The 19,110-nt window shown below is 41.0% G+C and overlaps 1 protein-coding gene and 1 long non-coding RNA gene across 3 annotated transcripts in view; one reads left to right on the plus strand and one right to left on the minus strand.

Moving 5' to 3' along the window:
- Positions 1-1,689: 1,689 nt before the first annotated feature.
- On the minus strand, positions 1,690-6,243 carry Ranbp6 (RAN binding protein 6). 2 transcript variants are annotated; one of them, XM_031390070.1, is made up of 2 exons: positions 6,073-6,243; positions 4,754-4,957 (listed from the first exon to the last, which is right to left on the minus strand). In XM_031390070.1, the coding sequence occupies exons 1-2, from the start codon at positions 6,206-6,208 to the stop codon at positions 4,887-4,889; spliced, it is 207 nt and encodes a 68-aa protein (XP_031245930.1). In that variant the 5' UTR covers positions 6,209-6,243; the 3' UTR covers positions 4,754-4,886. The 2 variants fall into 2 exon arrangements, with proteins under 2 accessions (XP_031245929.1, XP_031245930.1); XM_031390069.1 differs by having other exon boundaries at positions 1,690-6,243.
- Positions 6,244-6,316: 73 nt separating this feature from the next.
- The window catches only part of LOC116103722, a 36,892-nt gene continuing 24,098 nt past the window's right edge, over positions 6,317-19,110 (plus strand). The window contains exon 1 of the long non-coding RNA XR_004123550.1: positions 6,317-6,472. This is a non-coding gene — a long non-coding RNA (uncharacterized LOC116103722). The remainder of the gene's footprint in view (positions 6,473-19,110) is intronic.

The following is a 19,110-nucleotide window of genomic DNA, read 5'->3' on the forward strand; positions in this document are numbered from 1 at the left end:
AGCAGAGCGCGTGCGCTGGTGCAGTCTGGAAGGCCATCGGTAGAGTGAAAGTTTTCTTTTGGCGAGACCCTTACTAGTAAAAATTTTAGTCTTAGTTTTCTCAAGGAAGTTACTAGATAATCTTTGTTAGCACAAATGAATAACAAGGATGAACGAGATTAAATCATCTCCGTTGTAAAATATTCTTTGTACACTTCCTTCCTTGTAACTGGGTTTTATTTATTTTTTTTTTTACAGAAAACCAGCATTTAGAAAAGTTTAGAAAGAAAATTTAAGGGCTCCTCAAAGGAAGAGTGGTGGTCTGTAGAACTCTAGTTCTTGAAAGCGAATCCTGTTTTCGATTGAAATTTAAAAACCGAAAAACACTTGGATTCTTGAGTTAGGCTAAGAATTTAACAGAATGCGATCTCACTAAAAACTCTAAGCTGTACAGCTTGTCATTGGTGTGGATTTAAAATCACGCTACATACTTTTATTTTTAAATGACTAAAATGTGGACTCACTACATTAGTTTACTTGTTGCTTAAAATGAAGGGGAAACTAATGAACGCCAAATAGATGTTACTGTTTCCTAATGCACATAATACTCAGACTTACTTGCTTGAAACTTGAAATGAAATATAAAACCAAAACTATAAAAATGCAATTTATTAAACATGATATTCATAACTAAATGGTTGAGATAATCTCACCTTCAAAATGGTTTACATCTCTATAAACAAAGACTTTAACTATCAAAAGATAAAATTTGATAGCTTAAAATTTTCTTGTGGGGGCTCAGTAAGTTAAATACCAGTTGCAGGTATAATAGCGATACAGATACAGATAGCGATACACAGACTTACACACATGCATGTATTTATCTGGCATTTATGGTTTTCTCTCAAACACACCTCAGCTCATGATAAAAGAAGGTGGGGCCAGTTATACTTTAGCAACTGGCAAATATGTCTGGCTAGGCTTTTCTTCATTTCCTCTGACAAACCCCACAAATCTAAAGCCAAACAAACTCAAGCAAATGTCCTCTTTTAGCCACCAGACCCATTTCAAAACTTTACACAATAGCTTCCACTTTTAGAGTCCAGTGCTACTAAGCTAGTCATTCTCTTCTTTGACTTTCACAACAACCACATAAGCTACCTATTAGGCTATCTTACAGACAGGGAAACTAACAGGAAAAGTTTGACAAAATTCAAATTTAAGAACTCTTAGTTCAAAACTCCAATTGTTCAATTACAAATAATTGGTCAGATTTCCACAAGACTACAGGAAATGAAAAAAGCATATTAGAGAAAGATTTCTTAAGACATATAAAGAGAAAGAGCTATAGATAAGTAAAAGGAACCTTAACTCTATTCTTGAATTAATCCTAGTCATTATGAAAGAAATATCAGGTCCTTGGACTTAAAAAAAAAACTTTTATTAGTAAGAAAAATGTTGTTGGTAGGTAAACTATAGGTAAGAGGAAAAGTTGGCATTTAGTCCCATTACCCAGAGAAAACAAATTTCAATGTAGCTATTTTTCTATTTATTTTATATGTAATTTTAACAATAGTATATATCAAATTCTGAACTATCTATAACCCTAACTTTATATACCTGTCTGCAGTAGTCTAGATTCCTTAGTAGGGGAAATTCCATGTAAAAAAAATTCTAAAGTATAAAAAAGAACACAGTAGAAGAACAATCAACAGTAGTAACACTGACAATTTATTAAGCACTTACTGGTTCGGACATATTTGGTTTGTTACATACACAGTCCTTGCAATAAGCTCAGGAAGTCACAACAGACATTCTTGTTTGTAAGTTTTGAATGAAGTTCTGTTAAGTAGACGTTTTTTCTATCCTACCAAAGAAAACCCTTCAACATTAAAGACATTCCATTTAATGTAATTAACTCTAAATTGATAGCTGTTTTGTAATACACATACACCAATATGTGACTAGTCTTAAAGCTCTTTTTAATGTTTAAGGATAACATTTTGTTTCATTGTTTCTGTAGAATCTGTTAGGAACTGCTTCAAAATAGGACTCTATTTAACCCCCATTCTGAATAAAGACTTCCCTTAATGTTGGAAATGGGGGTAACAGGGGTATGACATACAAACACAAAATAATACTTAGCCAAAACATGTAACAACACCTGACTCCCCAAAACACTATTTAGTATTTATTACACTGTTATAGTCTGTCAAATGCTTTCAGTGTTAGATGTCTCCTCAGTACTTCCTCCTCCACACCAATGAATGTTTCAGTTCTAGATAATTTTTTAAGACCAGTGTGGTTAAGGACATTTAAAAGTTTTTCTCTCAACTGGACACGTTAGGAACTGGAATTTAGACATGCTAGAACCACTTTTCAGGAGTACCATATGAAAAGGTTCACTTATATTGTAGAAAACAACTCCTCCATCCATTATAGTACCTTGGCACGCTCACTTCTAGCATCCTTCCCTCACCATAACTAACAGAAGTATTACCAAGAAAGAACAAGTCTGCCACTGTATTCATCACCCTCAATTTCAGAAATGTTTATCCTGGACGTCTCCCTTTCTTCGTGAGCTTTTCTGCATCTTGTGACAGTCACAGACATCTTGGCACTAAGTGTACCGTCTGCCCAGCATTAATAGTTCAGATAAGTAACAATTTATACATTTCACACTAAATAGGGGGAAGGTGACAAATAACTTTCTAGGACAACTGGAAGCACAAGTTACAATCATAGTTTAAGAGGTGACACGTGCAAAATAAACAGAAGACCTTAACACTAATCCTGGAGAAACACGGAAGAATGACCTGCCTAGCAGAGAGAAATGGCATATCTCTCCTCTGTAATGAATTCACTCACAACACTTAGTAGCTACTTTTATGACAGATGGTATTAAACTGCTTCAAGCAAAACTGAGTAACTCTTGTAAAGCTCCCTGCTGCTCATCATCGAGTTGGGATGTGCATTCCAACCATAGTTCTTCAGAAGTCTGTATCTGACGGACGACATTAGCTAGGCGTTTGGCACAGGGGTCTTCGTGGCTAATAGTTTCATTAATTTTTCCTTCTGCAATTATACTGATAATTTTGGGAAGATTGGAGTTATTCGGACCAATCACAACTGGGTGGTTACTTTCAATGAGGTCACAGAGAAAATTCAAAGTCTGAATAGCTTCTTCTTTATCTTCATGCAGCGGAAGCCACGATAGCCAGTGTGGGAGAACTTCATCCACGTTTACACAGTTGGGCTTAAACTTCATAATCTTTCCGATTGCGGAGATACAGTTCTCTGTAGCAATCACATTTTTTTTGGTTTTGGAATTTGCACACTTAATAACTTTTACCAAGAGTGGAACGGCTTCTGAACACAAAGAACGATAATCATCTCCACCAAACTGTGCCATAACTCCCAGTCCATAAGCAGCAGCTTGCCTGACTTCAGGGTTGTTGTCTCGCATATTGAGAAGCATCGGCCACCGGAAATACTCAACATATTTGAATGAGGTTGGACTGCAGTGCTCTATGATGTCATCAAATATGCATAGTCCCCACTGCCTGTCTGGCCATGGCCTACTGGAACAAATTAGATTTACAATTAATGGGAGTAGCTGTTCAAACCATGGCAAAATTTTTTCCTTGTAAGTACTAAATAATGAGTGCAAAATATCTGATACTTTGGTCAGAATATAAACATCACATTCATCCTCATCTTGAAGAGACATTTCAACCTGTTGATCATAATTTTCTTCTTGCCTTTTTACTTGCCGTAACTCTTGGTTTTTAAAGTGCCCTTCAAGTTTTGCCTTCAAAATTCCTCCCAGTTCTTCCAAGTGTTCGTCGTTGAGACAACCATCTCCCATTACCTCAATGGACTTGGCGAAAGAATTCATTATTTCTGAGAGTACATCTGTATCAGGTTCGGTTCCAATTGCCTTGATTAAGGGATCACATATAAACTGCCACATCTGTGAAAGATACTCTGAGCCACGAATCCTTGCACATTCCAAGAGAAAGGGCATGGCTTCTGCAGCTGCCACTCGAACATTGTCATGAAAATAAAATTTCAGCAGAGGAACCATCATCTTCACAACTTGTTCTGTGTACTCTGCAAACCCTTCTCTTAACTCCTTAGCATAGTAAACCAACATCTGGCAAGCAGTCGCTTTTGCTTCGAGTCCTGAGGTTTTGATTCCGAAGCTTTGCTGGTCCCCGAGGTTTACAAACTGCCAGCCATCGTCGTCACTCATGTTCTCCACATCCTGTGTGTCTAAGAGAGCAACATCAGGCTTAGCCGAAGCTGTCTTGATCAGAGGCTCAAGGACTAGTGGGAGATACTGTTCAAAGTCTTTGCCAAGGATTTTACACATTCGAGCCCAGGCTGAGACCATGTACGAAGTCTGAGGGTCGTCATCTTCCATGTTATTTAAGTCTGATTGTGTCCTCAACAGTAACTCCATAACATTTGATGCATCTTGCATAAACTTTTCCTTCCCAACGGCAAGTCCAACATGGCTAATGCACTCAATAGTTTTTCCTCGAAGAAGCTTGAGTTCCTTTTGAACAGCGAGCTCAACAACCTGTTTGAGTGAGGGCATAAATATATCATAATATGGAATAAAGCTTTCTTCTATTGCATCTGCAACTGATGCAATGGTTGTCACAAGTTGTTCTAAGGCCAATTTAGTTCCATTCCGAATCAGCTCTTGAAGTTTAATTACCAAGATGGAATGGAGACTTTTTACCATATTTTCCAAGTATAGAACTAGCAGTGATTTGGGGCAGTCTTCAATAAAAATAACAAGAGCAGACGCTGCATGAGATTGCACACGCTGATTACCTTGGTTTTCCATGGTCCGCAACAAAGCTGTAATCACTATTTCATGGAATTTCTTTTGGAAACTAGGTGCAAAATCTGTAGCCATCTGTCCAAGTGTAGTACAGGCAGCAGCCCTTACCCTTGGATGCGGATCCTGAAGAAAAAGTAAAACCGAGTTAACCGTTTCATCTAGAATTGGTTCCATTTGCTGATGGCAACCTTCTCCAATGGCTGATAAGGCCATTAATCCGGCATGTCGACATTTCCAGTCAGGGCTCTGAAGCATCTGCATGATATGCTCCTTGGTCATTGGCAAAACAACTTTTCCACCAAGTCCACAAGCCAGTCTGTCTAGTGCACTCTCAGCAGCAACTGCATTGCTGTCAAAATCATCTTCTTCCATTTCATCAGCATTTACCCAGTCATCATCATCTTGAAGATCAACCATCATGGCTAATATATGAGGCACAGCCTGTGCAATGATATTCGTATGCTTCTTCAACATTGGAGTTGCAGTTTCAGATAAGGTCACTATTACTTCCAGAGCCAGCTGGCGTTGCAGATTACTAAGCCTAGAGTCTCCACATAGCTTCAGGCTCAACTGCAGAGTATCTTCTAAATAGGGACCCAGGTACTTAGGTACAGTATCTGTAATCTCAACAAGGGATTCTAGCACGGAATCATCATCCTGGTAGCAGGAATCATTCACAGCCTGTAAGATTCCAGGAAGCAAATCTGCAAAGTCTTTGAAAAGTGCAATATTGTTTTCATTAGCAAGGACAAACGCAGCTGCAGCTCTAGCAGATAACGTCCTGATTGCTGGATGCTCTTGATCTTGAATACATTGGTCCAACAACCTCTTGATGATATCCAAATCGTGACGATCTTGGTTCCCAAAAATCCCAGGAAAGTGCCAGAAAACGTGAAGCGCAACTTCCCACAAAACCACATTTTTAGAGTGAATCGAATCAATGAGGAATTTCAGACCTTCTGGCCAATGGTTAGTGCCATCCTCATCTATCAAATTCCTGGCCAGCACCGCAAAAATATCACAAAGCTTTTTCCTCATGCTGGCATGTGTTTCTAACTTAACGGCCAGTATCAGCTCAATCTTGACATCCCTCTGCACTTCAGAAGGCAGATTTGGATAGACCTCCTCAAACCCAGAGGACAAAAGCCGTCGTAGCAGTGCGGCAGCCATTTGTCTCACCTCATAACCTGCTCTTCTGTTTCGGACGGCGTCTAAGAGGAACGTAGTCTTACACAGACCTGGGATATTCTCATAGACCTCCTCGGCTTGCCTCCGCACCATACAGCTCGGATTGATGAGGTTCTTCAGAAGCTGGTAAAACTCCTGCTTTTCCGACACGGTCGCCGGCAACCCTGCAGACCCGGCCGCCGCCATCGCGCCCTGTCAAAGCTACCGCGACCGGGGAGGAGGGAGGGAGTCTGCGGCTGGGAGCGGTGACGTCAGTGAGGCGCCGCCGGGGATGGGTGGGGCGCCGCCCCCTCTGCTCGCTCCGCTGCGGCGGGTGGAAGCTGGAGGTGGGGGTGCTGGGAGGGAGCTGAGTGCGGTGTAGGGGTATCGTCCTTCTGTTCTCCGATCTGCGTGCTCCTGTAGAGGCAGGAAGGAGATGGAGAGAAATTCGCTCCGAAAGTCTACATTACTGTATGATGCCTTATTATTTTTTTTTATAAAAGACCTCGAATAAGCACGTCTATACGGACTTAAATTAGCACTTGCTATTGGGTTGGGGAGGAGGGCAGAATGCCGCATAACTGCTGTCCCGGGATTGCTCTTTGAGGGTTGATAAAAATGTTCCGCAGTTGACAGTGATGATGGTTCCTCCAATGCCATGCCGACACTAAGAACTACCGAATTATACAATTTAAATCGTTAATCGGGTATAATGAGTAAAACCATATTAGAGCTGTTTGCAAAATAAACTCGAAGGTTAATGCTTTCCTCCCCGTTACAACCAGTGATGTTCAAACTCGGGCGTAGATCAGAGTCTCTTGTCCTGTGGACTCTAACAGAGGGTGGGAAAGAAAAGTGAGTAAGGTGGGAGATGATCTGGAGTAATAATGAAGCTTCTTGAATCCTGCTCTTCTATATAAATTACTTTTGTATTTTTGTTACGCAAGATTTTCCTTACGTGTTTCTAAACTGTAGTATGACAGTTCAGTTATTAGAATCCTAATTACCCGTTAATAGGTAGCTGCAAAGATTATCCTAAGAATAATTTCCCCGAGGCTATGTATTTTTAATTTAGACAGATGAGTTATTTAAAACCATAATTATAAGGTATAACAGTCTGAGATCAGATCTTCCTCTCTGTCAGTCATTGTCACACTCATTTCAGCCTTAGGTAATTCTGTAGGCTGATAAAGGCAGATAAAATACTACTTGAAAGTAAGAAATGAGTCTAAATTCTACCTATTCTTAAGTCGGGGGCACCTTTTGTCACTACAGAACTTCCCCTATAACTGCTCTTGCTTTTGCAACATCATCAGAGACATTTATTTATTGTGTTCTGTCTTAAACTTTGCTAAAAAAATCTGAATTTCAATTTTGTAAAATTCTGCTGCATATACACACAAAATGGAGAAAGGCTAATTTTCACATTAACAAGTTGACTGACCAAATAGGTGGTCTCATAAATTAACTTGTAATATGAAACTAGCCTCTGAACAGTGATTCTCATTCTGTGGACTGTTTCAAGGCCATTCAGGGTGTTTATTTTAAAATACAGATGTTAGGTCCAGCTTCCAAACTACTGTACTAGAATTCTGGAAACTGTAACCCAAACATACATGATAAGATGATAAGCATGGAGACTTTTTATATAAATACCTAAACTTGATAATTATGGATCAAATCAATTTCTGTTCTAATTCTAAAATCTTACCTACAATGCTTCACCTTGTACCAGACTCACTGCTTTTCTTACTGCTCCTAGAAAAAAAATTTGACTGCAAAACCTCTGCATCTGCAGTTTTAGGAAATGTTAACAAATGCTGGAGAAATGCTTTCTCTACATCTGCATCCATTAGCATACTAACGGCTTATTAAAGCCACAGCAAGATCCAATGACAGACTGTCTGCAGTGTTTGGAACGTAAATGACAGACAGTGCCAAGGCCTGTGCAAATGTGCAACACTTGGGGAGCTTGGCTATATTATATTGGGAGTATAAATAAATCAGTACAGCTTGAAACAATAGTTGAAAATGCTGTTAAGATTGTTCAGTACTTGAGCCACCAGACAGGAGCATACAGGGGCTGCTCCGAGGCCCCTGGCACATATGTAGCAGAGGTCTGCCTGGTCTGGCCTCAGTGGCAGAAGATGCACTTAATCCTCGAGTGAGACCCCAGAAAAGGGGGAGGTCTTGGGCACCCTCTTGGAGGTGTGGCGGGGGGAGGAATGAAATGAGTAACTGTGGGATGGGGGCAATGACTGAAATGTAAATAAACTAATTTAAAAAAAGATTGTTCAGTTGGACATTTATTACACCAGAAAATATTCATTGGAGCTGTATTGACCATAGTTCTGGACATCAAAATTTAAATACAAGAGGAGCTTGGGAAATGATTCAGTTGATAAAGTTCCTGCTATGTGAACAGGATTTTTACCCGAGTTTGGACCCCAGTACCCAAGGAAAAGCTGGGCACCCATTGCACATATGTAACCCTAGTACTGTGTGGGGCCTGGAAGAGACAGGCAGATCTCTAGAGCTCAATGGCCAGCCTAGCCAAATTGATGAGCTCAAAGTTCTGTCAGAGGCTCTTTCTCAATAAGGTGAGATAATTTAGGAAGGCACCAGAAATTGACCTCTGGCCTTCGCTTGTACAAATGAACACCCCCCACACACACACACATGAACAAAAACCTGCACTACACATACAAAGATCAACTACATGAAGATACTCATAGGAGATAGTAAATGTCACACGCTCAGGGAATTAGTGAGATAATAATTCCACCCAGGCATTATGAAGGCAGCTTGATCTACTGGGTATGGAGTGAGTCAGCTGGGAGTTTGCACAGAACAACATTCCCTTGATCTGGATCACAATTTGTGCAGTCAAGGGCAGGGGGAAACTTTATTATTTATTTATTTATTTTGTCAGTTTTCAGAGTTGGTGACATGAATCTCAGATGGAAGTGATGTCTGACTGGCTTTTAAGATGAGTCCTAATTAGCTATCTGGGGGTGGGGGGGGCAGGGAGAAGAACTGTCCAAAGTAGACAAAACAACTTGCTGAAATGCACAGAGGCCGTGAGGCAAACTGTGAGAGCCCTCTGCCAATACTCCAGGGTCAGAGCATTGGGTGAGGGACCTCAGGGGCCTGGGACAGTAAGGAGGAAGGCAGGAAAGTAAGTAAAGCAGATGATGAAAGTATCATATTCCATGCTAAGAAATGTGGGTTCTTTTCCTAAAGGTAACGAGATATGAATCAAGTGGTATGAATCAAATTTTAGAAAGATTCCTTTGACAAGAAAATGAAAGCGGATGCGTAAAGGATTGGTATTTAGTGGGTCAATTAGCTAGTTCAGTCAACCAGAAAGTCTAAATTTTCAGTAGTTGAATGTGACGGTAGGAAGGAGGGCAAGGACTCAGTAGCACACCCTAAACAAGGAGGTGACAAGATAGGACCCAGTCACCTGGTTCAACAACATGCTGTTATTGGCCAGTTTGCTTCTAAAAGAAGAAAAAGGAGTGTTTGTGTCAGTCGGCACACTGCTAACTCTTTGGGAGGAAAAAGCTTTTCTCAAGATAGGTCAATCTTGGGGTCCATAATTTCTTCTTTCTCTGCTCTCACATGTTCAAATGACAGTTGTAATTTCAATAGTAGGAGCAAAACTGAGCCCATTTTAGGGCAATCATTTATGACTTATTGTTTTAGAAAAACATAAGATGATTTACTATCTTAGCTCTCTATTTTAGAATAATTCTTTTGTGTTCATTTTTTTTTTTCATTTTTATCCCTTTCTTTCCCCCATGAGAAGTAGGGGAAAGACTACGACATAATAAATACCCAAAATTGGCTTGCCAATTTGGTTAGAATTGAACAATTTTAAGTTCCATAATTAACATCAGCTTTGTTGTATTGCTAGAGAGGGCATCTCAAGATTATTTCCCCAGAGTAGCTCAACACTAGACAATTAAGGTGTTTGTTAGCTAGCATCTTACCAAGTCACGGAAAAATGCAGGATAAGTTGCTAATTTTACTGAAGAACTGAGATTTAGAGCCAAATGTGAAAGGATAGAATTAAATTGATCTTGCATAATATTTTTTCAAGAATAATCCAGAACTAAAAAAAGATACAGAAAATGAGCAGATTAAAAATGCCATGAATTTGGGAGGCAGAGGTAGGTGAATTTCTGAGTTCGAGGCCAGCCTGGTCTACAGAGTGAGTTCCAGGACAGCCAGGGCTACACAAAGAAACCCTGTCTCGAAAAACCAAAAAAAAAAAAAAAAAAAAAAAAAAAAAAAAAAAAAAATGCCATGAACACTTAAAGTAACCTAAAATGAGAGAACCTCAATCTAAAAAAATAATGCCTCCAGTAGACAAAAAGAAGATAAAAAATGTGAACAAATGAGATAGTTTCTAACATCAAAAGTTACTAACCCCCTCGTCATCTTTTGAGATTCCTAAGTTGGCAACTCTGAAAATGAACTTATAGGAATAAGCAAGTTTCCCGTCTTTTCCTGCACATATTGTAATTCAGATGGAAGAGATCGTTGGTGAGTGACTGTTGCTCTGTGCGGACTCCACCTAGTGAATGCGAAAAGGATGTCTCAGTCAGAGAAAACCACTCTGCTTAACACTGAACGAAACAATGAATCTCAAGTAATGGTGACCAGCAGGTGTTAGGCCACTAGATGAAACATACGCTGAGAATTTCAGACTAGGGAGTTGAGGCTGAAGCCACTGGAATCATCACTTAACCCAGAAGGGCCGTTAGTGAATTGTCTCTTAGCTCTCCATTCTATACTTATATAATTTGTTCTCTGATGCTAAGGTTAGGCTTTGGAAGCAAGTTTTCCATTCATAGCTGGATCTACTAACAAGAAGGTCAAGAGACTGGACAGTCAGAAAAGAGGCGGGGTCAAAAAGGGATGGATTCTTGTTCTGCTTTTCTCTGGCTTACCTCAGCAATGGTCCTTCTTTCTGAAGGCAGCAACCTCTTGTAACCTTTAAAATCAATGTATCAATCAATCAATCAAACAAACAAACACACAGCTCTCACCTCTGAGAGAACGAGGGATAGTTTATTCAGCATCGCAGTATGAATGACGGTGGCCTGAGTATAGATCTAGGTTACTCCAGATTCCGTACTCCAATATGGCAATAGTTTCATTGAGTTTTTATAGTAGCAGGACAAAGGAAGTCATAAATGAAAACATTTTTCAAATACATCAGCAAAACCCTCAAGTTGGTGGGTTACCATAGAGTATGGAAAACTCTGCATCAGACACCCATGTTTACACTGGCTGTGACACCAGTCACATGTCCAGGAGGAAATGTAAGTATGCAAGGTCTCTTTTTACAAGGGTATAAGTACCCCTTCTTCTGCCTCACTGATTTGACTTATCATGCCCTATAATGGTTATCATCAGATCTAGCAATTTAATGCTGCCTGGCCACAATCCCAGTGGGTTCAACACTGTACTATCAATCTCAAAACTTTAGACCTAAGTAACTTCATATTGTAATGGTGTGTGGTCAGAGACTTCCTATGCCAGACTTCCTATACCCACCTTAAAAACTGCCTTCTGGCCGGGCAGTGGTGACGCATGCCTTTAATCCTCACACTTGGGAGGCAGAGACAAGCAGATTTCTGAGTTCGAGGCCAGCCTGGTCTACAGAGTGAGTTCCAGGACAGCCAGGGCTACACAGAGAGACCTGTCTCAAAAAAAAAAGTGTCTTCTTAGCCACCATTCATATATGACTAAGTGTAATCATGTTACTTCGGTGTGTTGTGATTTGGGTTTTATACTGCAGCTACTTGTTAACTCTATTCATGTATATTTTACATAAACTGTCTTTATGCATTACTCTATAACCTAACTGGGAGAGGGGGATGGGGGGGGGATGTCAGAGAGCAGTAAGACCTGTGGCCACTGTTAAAGTTATACAACACAATATACCTGCCTTTTAAGATGTGTACAGTATATGAATGTGTATGTGTGGGTGTGTATGTATATGTATGTGAAGCTTACGTTAACAGTGAAGACCCCAGGATATTCAAAATGCCAGGATCATGGAACAAACACGGAGGACAGTAGCAGGTGTGGCGTAGAGCCAACCAAAGCTAACAAGGCAAGCTGTGTGTGCATCATAGATGACAGAGCTGAAGAAGTATGACTGCCTTTTTTTTCCTTTCTTTGTTTCTTCTAATTTTTCCTTCTTATACTGGCCAAAGCATGTTTTCCTGGACACACTGGGCTTTCTAAATCTTTCTCTAAGGCCCACCCCCTTTCGTCCTCGCAGCTGCTTGCCAACCTCCATTACAAAAGGCATGCCTTTCCATTTCTCTTTTTCCCTTCTCTAGGCAGCTGCCAAGATTTCCTACTTGTCTACCTGGCTCTCTTTCTCTTAAGCATAAATATAATTATGCAAGAGTTTTCTTCTCAGTCCCTTTTAAAAAGATTTTACTAATCACCAAGAACCATGAAAGGAGAGCCACCATTTCCCTAATAACAAAAGGAGTTCCTATTTATTCTACATACTTTGGTACGGTTGGATTCTTTTTGAGTGGTGTGTTTCTTGTACTGCTTGGGTAAAACTTGGTGAATGTGAAGTGATGCTCAAGTGCCACGCACACTTTGCGTGAGGGCGGTATTTGAGGCGTAAACTTCAAGGAAAGTCAGTCTCCTGCCTCCGCATTGTCGCCTGGCACCCCAAACTCAGAGGTAGCCCAGATATGTACTCGCACTTGTGTGCTAGGAACTCACCAAGATATCATTTCTTCACAGCTAACAAGAGAAAATTCGGACATTGCTTTCTGACCTTCACCAATGTTTCCAACTATCCTAGTTTAATGTTTTAAGTACTAGAGAGTAATTGAAAGGTTTCTCCCACTCTAGGACATTAGCTGAAAGTGTTAGGTCAGGATTCCCCTCTGCCTGCTTCCAGCAAGAACCAGAGAATTAGCACAAGAATACCTCAACAGGGAGGGCCCAACCCCTCTTCCTCCTGCTTCACACCTAGCTACCAGACTCTGCTGACCTTGGTGTGGGGGTCGCTTGCCTACGTGACTTCAGTCTAACACTAGGACTGGGCAAAGAAAGACTTGGACTCACATGCAGGACTAGCACTAGAACTTAGATGGGCTAAGACTCAGATTCACGGATCTCTCGCAGTCCCCTGGGCCCAGAGCACTTGGGCCCGGGGGATGCAGCACCAGTTCAGAGGAGATAGCTGCTGCTTTAGACCCAGTATGTTTCAGATAGCCTCAGAGGTACCTCAACTGTTGAGCTGCCAGATTTTTCATTTCTCTTTTGCAATGATTGTAAAAGCCTCATGTCATTTTTAAAGAAATACACTCAGACCTTACACCACTCGTGTCTAGTCTGTTTGTCAAAAGCCGAATCCTGTGCACACCTGGCCAGAACCCATCGTCCCATGGAATAAGGGACCCCGCAAGAAATCCCGGTCCGCTGCACTCAAGTAAAGACAATACCTGAGTCCTCATTGCTATATAGAGAACAGCCAGAACCTGTCTAGGAAAACTTGGAGTTTCAGAACCATCAAAAGCCCTGCATGACTGTCCTCTGAGAAACTCTAACTCAGACAGTTGACTCAGACAGATGTAGACACCCACAGCCAAACAGTGGATGGGGCTTGGGGATTTTTATGGAAGAATAGAAGAAAGGATTGTGGGCCCCAAAGGGGGTAGGAACTCCACAGGAAGACCAACAGAGTCAACTAACTTGGACTCTTGGGGCTCTCAGAGTCTGAATCACCAACCAAAGAATATACATGGGCTGGACCTAGGTCTTCCCACACATATTTTGCAGATGTTCAGCTTGGTCTTCCTGTGAGTCCCCAGCAAGTGGAGTGGGGGGGCTATCCTAAAAGTTGTTGCCTGTATGTGAGGTATGTTCTTCTAGCTGGGCTGCCTTGTCTGGCCTCAATGGAAGAGGATGCACCCAGCCTCACAGAGACTTGATGTGCCAGGGTGGGGGATACCTGGGGCGGCTCCCACCTCTCAGAGAAGAAGAGGAGGGGTGGTGGGAGGAAGGATTGTGGGAAGGTTGACTGGGAAAGGGACAGTGAACAGGATGTAAAGTGAATAAGTAAACAAAAAAACCAACCAAACAAACCCAAACCAAACCCAATCTTTCATGGCTCCTACCAGCACAACATGAAGCTGCCCCAATAGTCAGTTTAAAACAGCCAGCCCTGAAAAGTCAGAAACATCTGGGATAGCTGATGCAGAGGTGGGAGGGTCAAGAGTCACAGTGCTTACTGCTAAGTATGATTGATTGATTGATCGATTGATTGATTTGTGTGTGTGTGTGTGTGTGTGTATGTTTCCACCAAGGTGTGCATGTATAGGTCAGGGGACGGTTTGCAGAAGTTGATCTCACCCTGTGGGTCCTGAGAATTGAGTTCAGGTCAACAAGCTTGTAGTGACATGGGCATTTACCCATTGAACCATCTTGCTGGTTCCCCAGTTTGTTCCATTTCTTTCTTTCTTTCTATCATCTATCTACCTATCTATCTATCTACCTACTATCTAATCTATTTCTCCTCATTTTTCATGTGTATGTGTTTATGTGTATGTGCCGGGGCGGGGGTAGGGGAGGATGTTGCATTGCATGTGAAGGCCCAAGGTTGGTGTAGGAAATTATACTTGAGTGCATTTCTACCTTATTCTACAAGCCAGGGTCTGTCAATCAAATCCAGAGCATTCAGATGTGACTAGTCTGGCTGGCAGGCTTGTTCAGACTACTCTATCTCCGTCTTTGGAGGTTGGAATTACATTTAAGCTGCCATGCATACCCAGTACTTCTGTGGATTCTGGAGACCCCAACTACAGTCCTCACACTTTCCCAGTGAGGCTTTAGGCTCTGAGCCACTCCCCCAGGCTCAGTTCGTTCATTTTAAGTGGGAATAATAAATTCTTTGTCACTTTGTGACTGAGGCAGCTAACTGTGAAAATATGAATACAGAAAAATCAAACAACATTAATTAATGCGGGACTGTCTCCTCCACTTTTTCTATTCTCCATTTCCCAAGGTCATTTGTGCATTTTCCCCCCTTGGGGTCTATTTGTAAGGGAAGGAGCAGTTGTCTGAAGAGAGTTCTTTCTGCTCTGTAGAAGCTTCAGCTCATCAAGGAGATCGTGTTAAGGGTGGGGTGGGGAAGAAGGAACAGGGAAGATGTTAGGTATCCTTTCAGGGAAAGAATTAAGGTAGAGAGAGTGGATATTTCTGTCAGGTTTATGGAGATGAAGGAGGTCCTATAAGGATGGGGAACTATGCTTTTCTGAGCTGGGTCCTCTCATGTTCATGGTCTAAAGGTGAGACTGCTTGCTAATTGCATAGCCCTGGGAAATACCAGCATGTGCAAAACAAGGTGGAACGGCAGCTTCCAACTTCCAAGATGTCACTTGAGTTTGAGTAACGAGCATCTCACCAGTGGCTCCTGTGACCGAAGCCCAGAGAGAGTTCTCTACTTACCTGTTTTTTTCTTGATAAGACCCATGGGATGGGACTTTAAATACAAAACAAGACAATACAAAAAAATGTAGTTGAACCGGAGGTGTCTGGAATTATAGACATAAGCCTGAGGTGAGATACTATCAGGGCAAAGGCAGTGGAACCTTGAGGGGAATCATAGCCAAGGCTTAGAAGAAATGAAGTAAGGGCCCAGGTGTCTAGAATATAAGGCTGAATGTAGAGCTTCATGCCTTTAATTCTAGTATTTGGGAAACAAACTCAGGAGGGATCTCAGTGAGTTTAAGGCCAGCCTGGTCTATACAGCAAGTTCCAGGTCAGCTAGGGTTGCTTAGTGAAAACTTGTCTTAAAACAAAATCAAAGAAACTCACCCAAATAAACTTAGGATGTGCCTGCACTTGTATGTTGGTGTCTGGCCCTAACACCCCACCTCCAGCCATCACCAAAACTGATCTGGAATCTTTCCCTGCTTATCCAAAGTGCTGGTCTACATTTGACAGGCACCTCCATCCTTTATTCTGTACCATATCATTATGGACCATTGTTACATTACATCAGAACTTCTCAGACTTTAGTATGTGTGTACCTTATGCGAGGAGTCATTTACTTGCCATCACTGCCTTGTGTGGCTCCTTAGCACTTACCTTCTCTATATAATAATAGTATATTATGTATATATAATAGAATCATATTCACAATTTGTCTTCTCCTCTAGAGAGTAAGCCTGATAAAAGCAGGGAATTTTGCCTGTGCCTCTGGCATCTGACATTATATAATTTTTTGATCAGGAGGAAAATGCTTTTTTTGTGTGTGTGGAATGAGTATACGTATATTTAATTTCTTAAGTTGCATTTAAAAACACATTTAACACTTGGTAGATGTGAGGTGTTCTGAGAAGTGTTTTGTAAAATACCAAGATAAAATAACACTGAGAAGTCTTGGATTCTGGAAAAATCATCATCATCATCATCAACAACAACATAACGACAACAACAAAACCTAAACCAAACAAACAAAAAACCAACTCAGACCAGATGCCTTAGCCACATGACCCCTTGGCTCTCAAAGAATTTAAACAGGTTCTTAAATAGGTTATGTTATGTTGGAATAAGGAGTAATAATGTCTAATCCCCAAATACCTCAGGTTTAATATGAGATTTATTTCATAAGCATGTCACATGGTCACTATGGTTCAGTAGTGGGACACTGCTCGTCGTAATTAAGGCCTTAGGCTGATGAGTACCTTAAATTACTGCTTGGTCCTTAAAGATCTAAAACTTACTTCACTAGGTCATTGTAGCATCTAGATGAAAGAAGATAAGAATTTAGAAAAAAATGTACAACGTTGCTGCTTCCCCTAGCTTTCTCTTTTCCTTTGCCTGAGGTTTCTGCTGTCCTTTACCTTGAGGGTTACTTACGTGGAAGGGACTCAAGGCATCTTGAGTCTCATTGTAGAGCGTTGGCTGTCCTGCCCCTGTTTGACCAGCATCACAGTGCCCTCTAGTGGGATAAGATCTACTTAGCCCTCCTAGGAGACTTAATCAGAAACCTCAGCAGCTGACCTTCTTTAGAGGAGCTGAAGAATATCCTTAATTGTACTCTGACCGCTTTGTAGGCTTTGCAAAGCATGCAGGGTAAGCTGTTTCAGTAATTCTACAGAGTCTACTTTTTCCTCCTTGAAAAAACCATCAAAATTCCTAGAATTTATAGAACTTGGGCACACAACTCAATATTTTTCTCCAAACCAGTTAAGAAATTTTAGTTATACTCATTGATATACAGAGACAGAGACAGAAAGAAGAGTTAGAGGGCAACAGAATGGTATCAGTTCTCTCCTTCTACCAAGTAGGTCCTAGGGTTAGAACTCAGGTCATGAGTTTTGGCAGCAAGAGCCTTTACCTCCTGAGCTGTTTTGCTGGGCCCAAATAGATAATTTTTATTGTATAGAGATTTCCTTTATGTCTTCAATAGCCTTTTTAATACACACACACACACACACAAGACATAAAAATATTTACATCATTGAGGACAAAAGGACAATTAAATTCCTGATGCCTTTTGGAATAATGATTCTTAATCCCAAGAATAAGAGAGAAGAGTTGCTTCTATAGGAACCACAATCTCATCTCCCAAGTCTGCTATGATTTGACTTGAGTCACGGACACCTAGATACAACAGTATTCCCGTATAGTCTGTTTTCTTTGTGATCCTCTCTATATCCATTTAAAACTAATCGGAGAAGGACTCCAGGAATCCAGTGTGCTGGAGAATTATTTAGCACATGTCGTGGTCAGTGTCAGTAATCAGGCTGACACACCTGGGAAGAGTGACTGCCAATGACCAGCTTTGGCATCTATGTGGTGGGTAAACTGAGGCTGGCAGTCGTTTGGGGGCCAGTGCTTAGAGCCGTTGACAGGGGTGGATCCAGATACCTACAGGGACTGCTGCCAATGGCAGCCAGAGGTTAGAGGAGTTACTCAGCTGACTTTTCTTTGAGGAAACAAAGCTTAATTTACTAAGGCTGGTATTCCCTGTCGCCAGTGGAAAAACCATGAACTCTTTAAACTCCTTGGAGCCAGGGAAAAAGAGAAGGAAAGAGAGAGAATTCACACACACACACACACACACACACACACACACACTCACACACACTGTATAAAACAAAAGGCAGAGTCCAATAATTTCATACACACAAATATGAATTCATACATACATATAGAACTACAGACAGACATACACATATTCACACATAGAATGGCTAGAGCAAAGCTCCAGCAAGCAGGTTCCAAGCATTTCACACATACATACATATGTACACACAAATGGTGGATGGAGCAAGCTCTAACACACACCCAGACAACCTTTACATATATACATACACACACATATGATGGGTGGATGGAACAATGTCCCAGCCCCCCATACTTTATTCTTTCTTCCATAGCTTATATATCCCTGAAAAATCTTTCAAGCCGTATAAAATTACAATGTGATCATAGTTTAGTTTTTTTTTAGTGAATGATTATGAAAAAACAATGTGCGGGGAGGCAACAGGAGTTTGTTTTTGTTGTTTCTGTTTGTTTCTTTGTTTTTTTTTGGAGGGGAAACTGTGAAAGGAGAAATTTACATGTAAATAAAGAAAATATCTAATAAAAAAAATTAGCAGACTTAGATTCATTCAGCACAGATTACATGGTCCAGTTGTCATTGGTGGGTAACACCCTGAAACCAGTAGAGCCAATTCTTTACATTATAGCCTAATTCCAAACTGAAGTCAGAACAGCAAATTCTGAGACCTTCTGTGGATTACTTGGGGACTGACTACTATGTGGCAAGCTACTCTTCGAGTCTACCATCTCCAATCTTAATTAGAAACACCCCTGCAATCACACCAACCAAGTTGACATAACCATTACCATCATGGTATCTAATGTATATATAAGCTACTCTTTGTCTGAGATGAATGCTTTTCCAAATTATCACAGCTAATGAACTAAATTCTTACCCTTACCTAATGTCTGTGCCACCCTCCAAGCAGAATCATCGTTTATTGAAACAGTTGGCGAATGACTTTATGGATAGACCATCTTAATACCTACACCATTTCTTAAAT

Source organism: Mastomys coucha, unplaced genomic scaffold (genome assembly GCF_008632895.1).
Source record: "Mastomys coucha isolate ucsf_1 unplaced genomic scaffold, UCSF_Mcou_1 pScaffold21, whole genome shotgun sequence".
NCBI classification, from domain to species: domain Eukaryota; kingdom Metazoa; phylum Chordata; class Mammalia; order Rodentia; family Muridae; genus Mastomys; species Mastomys coucha.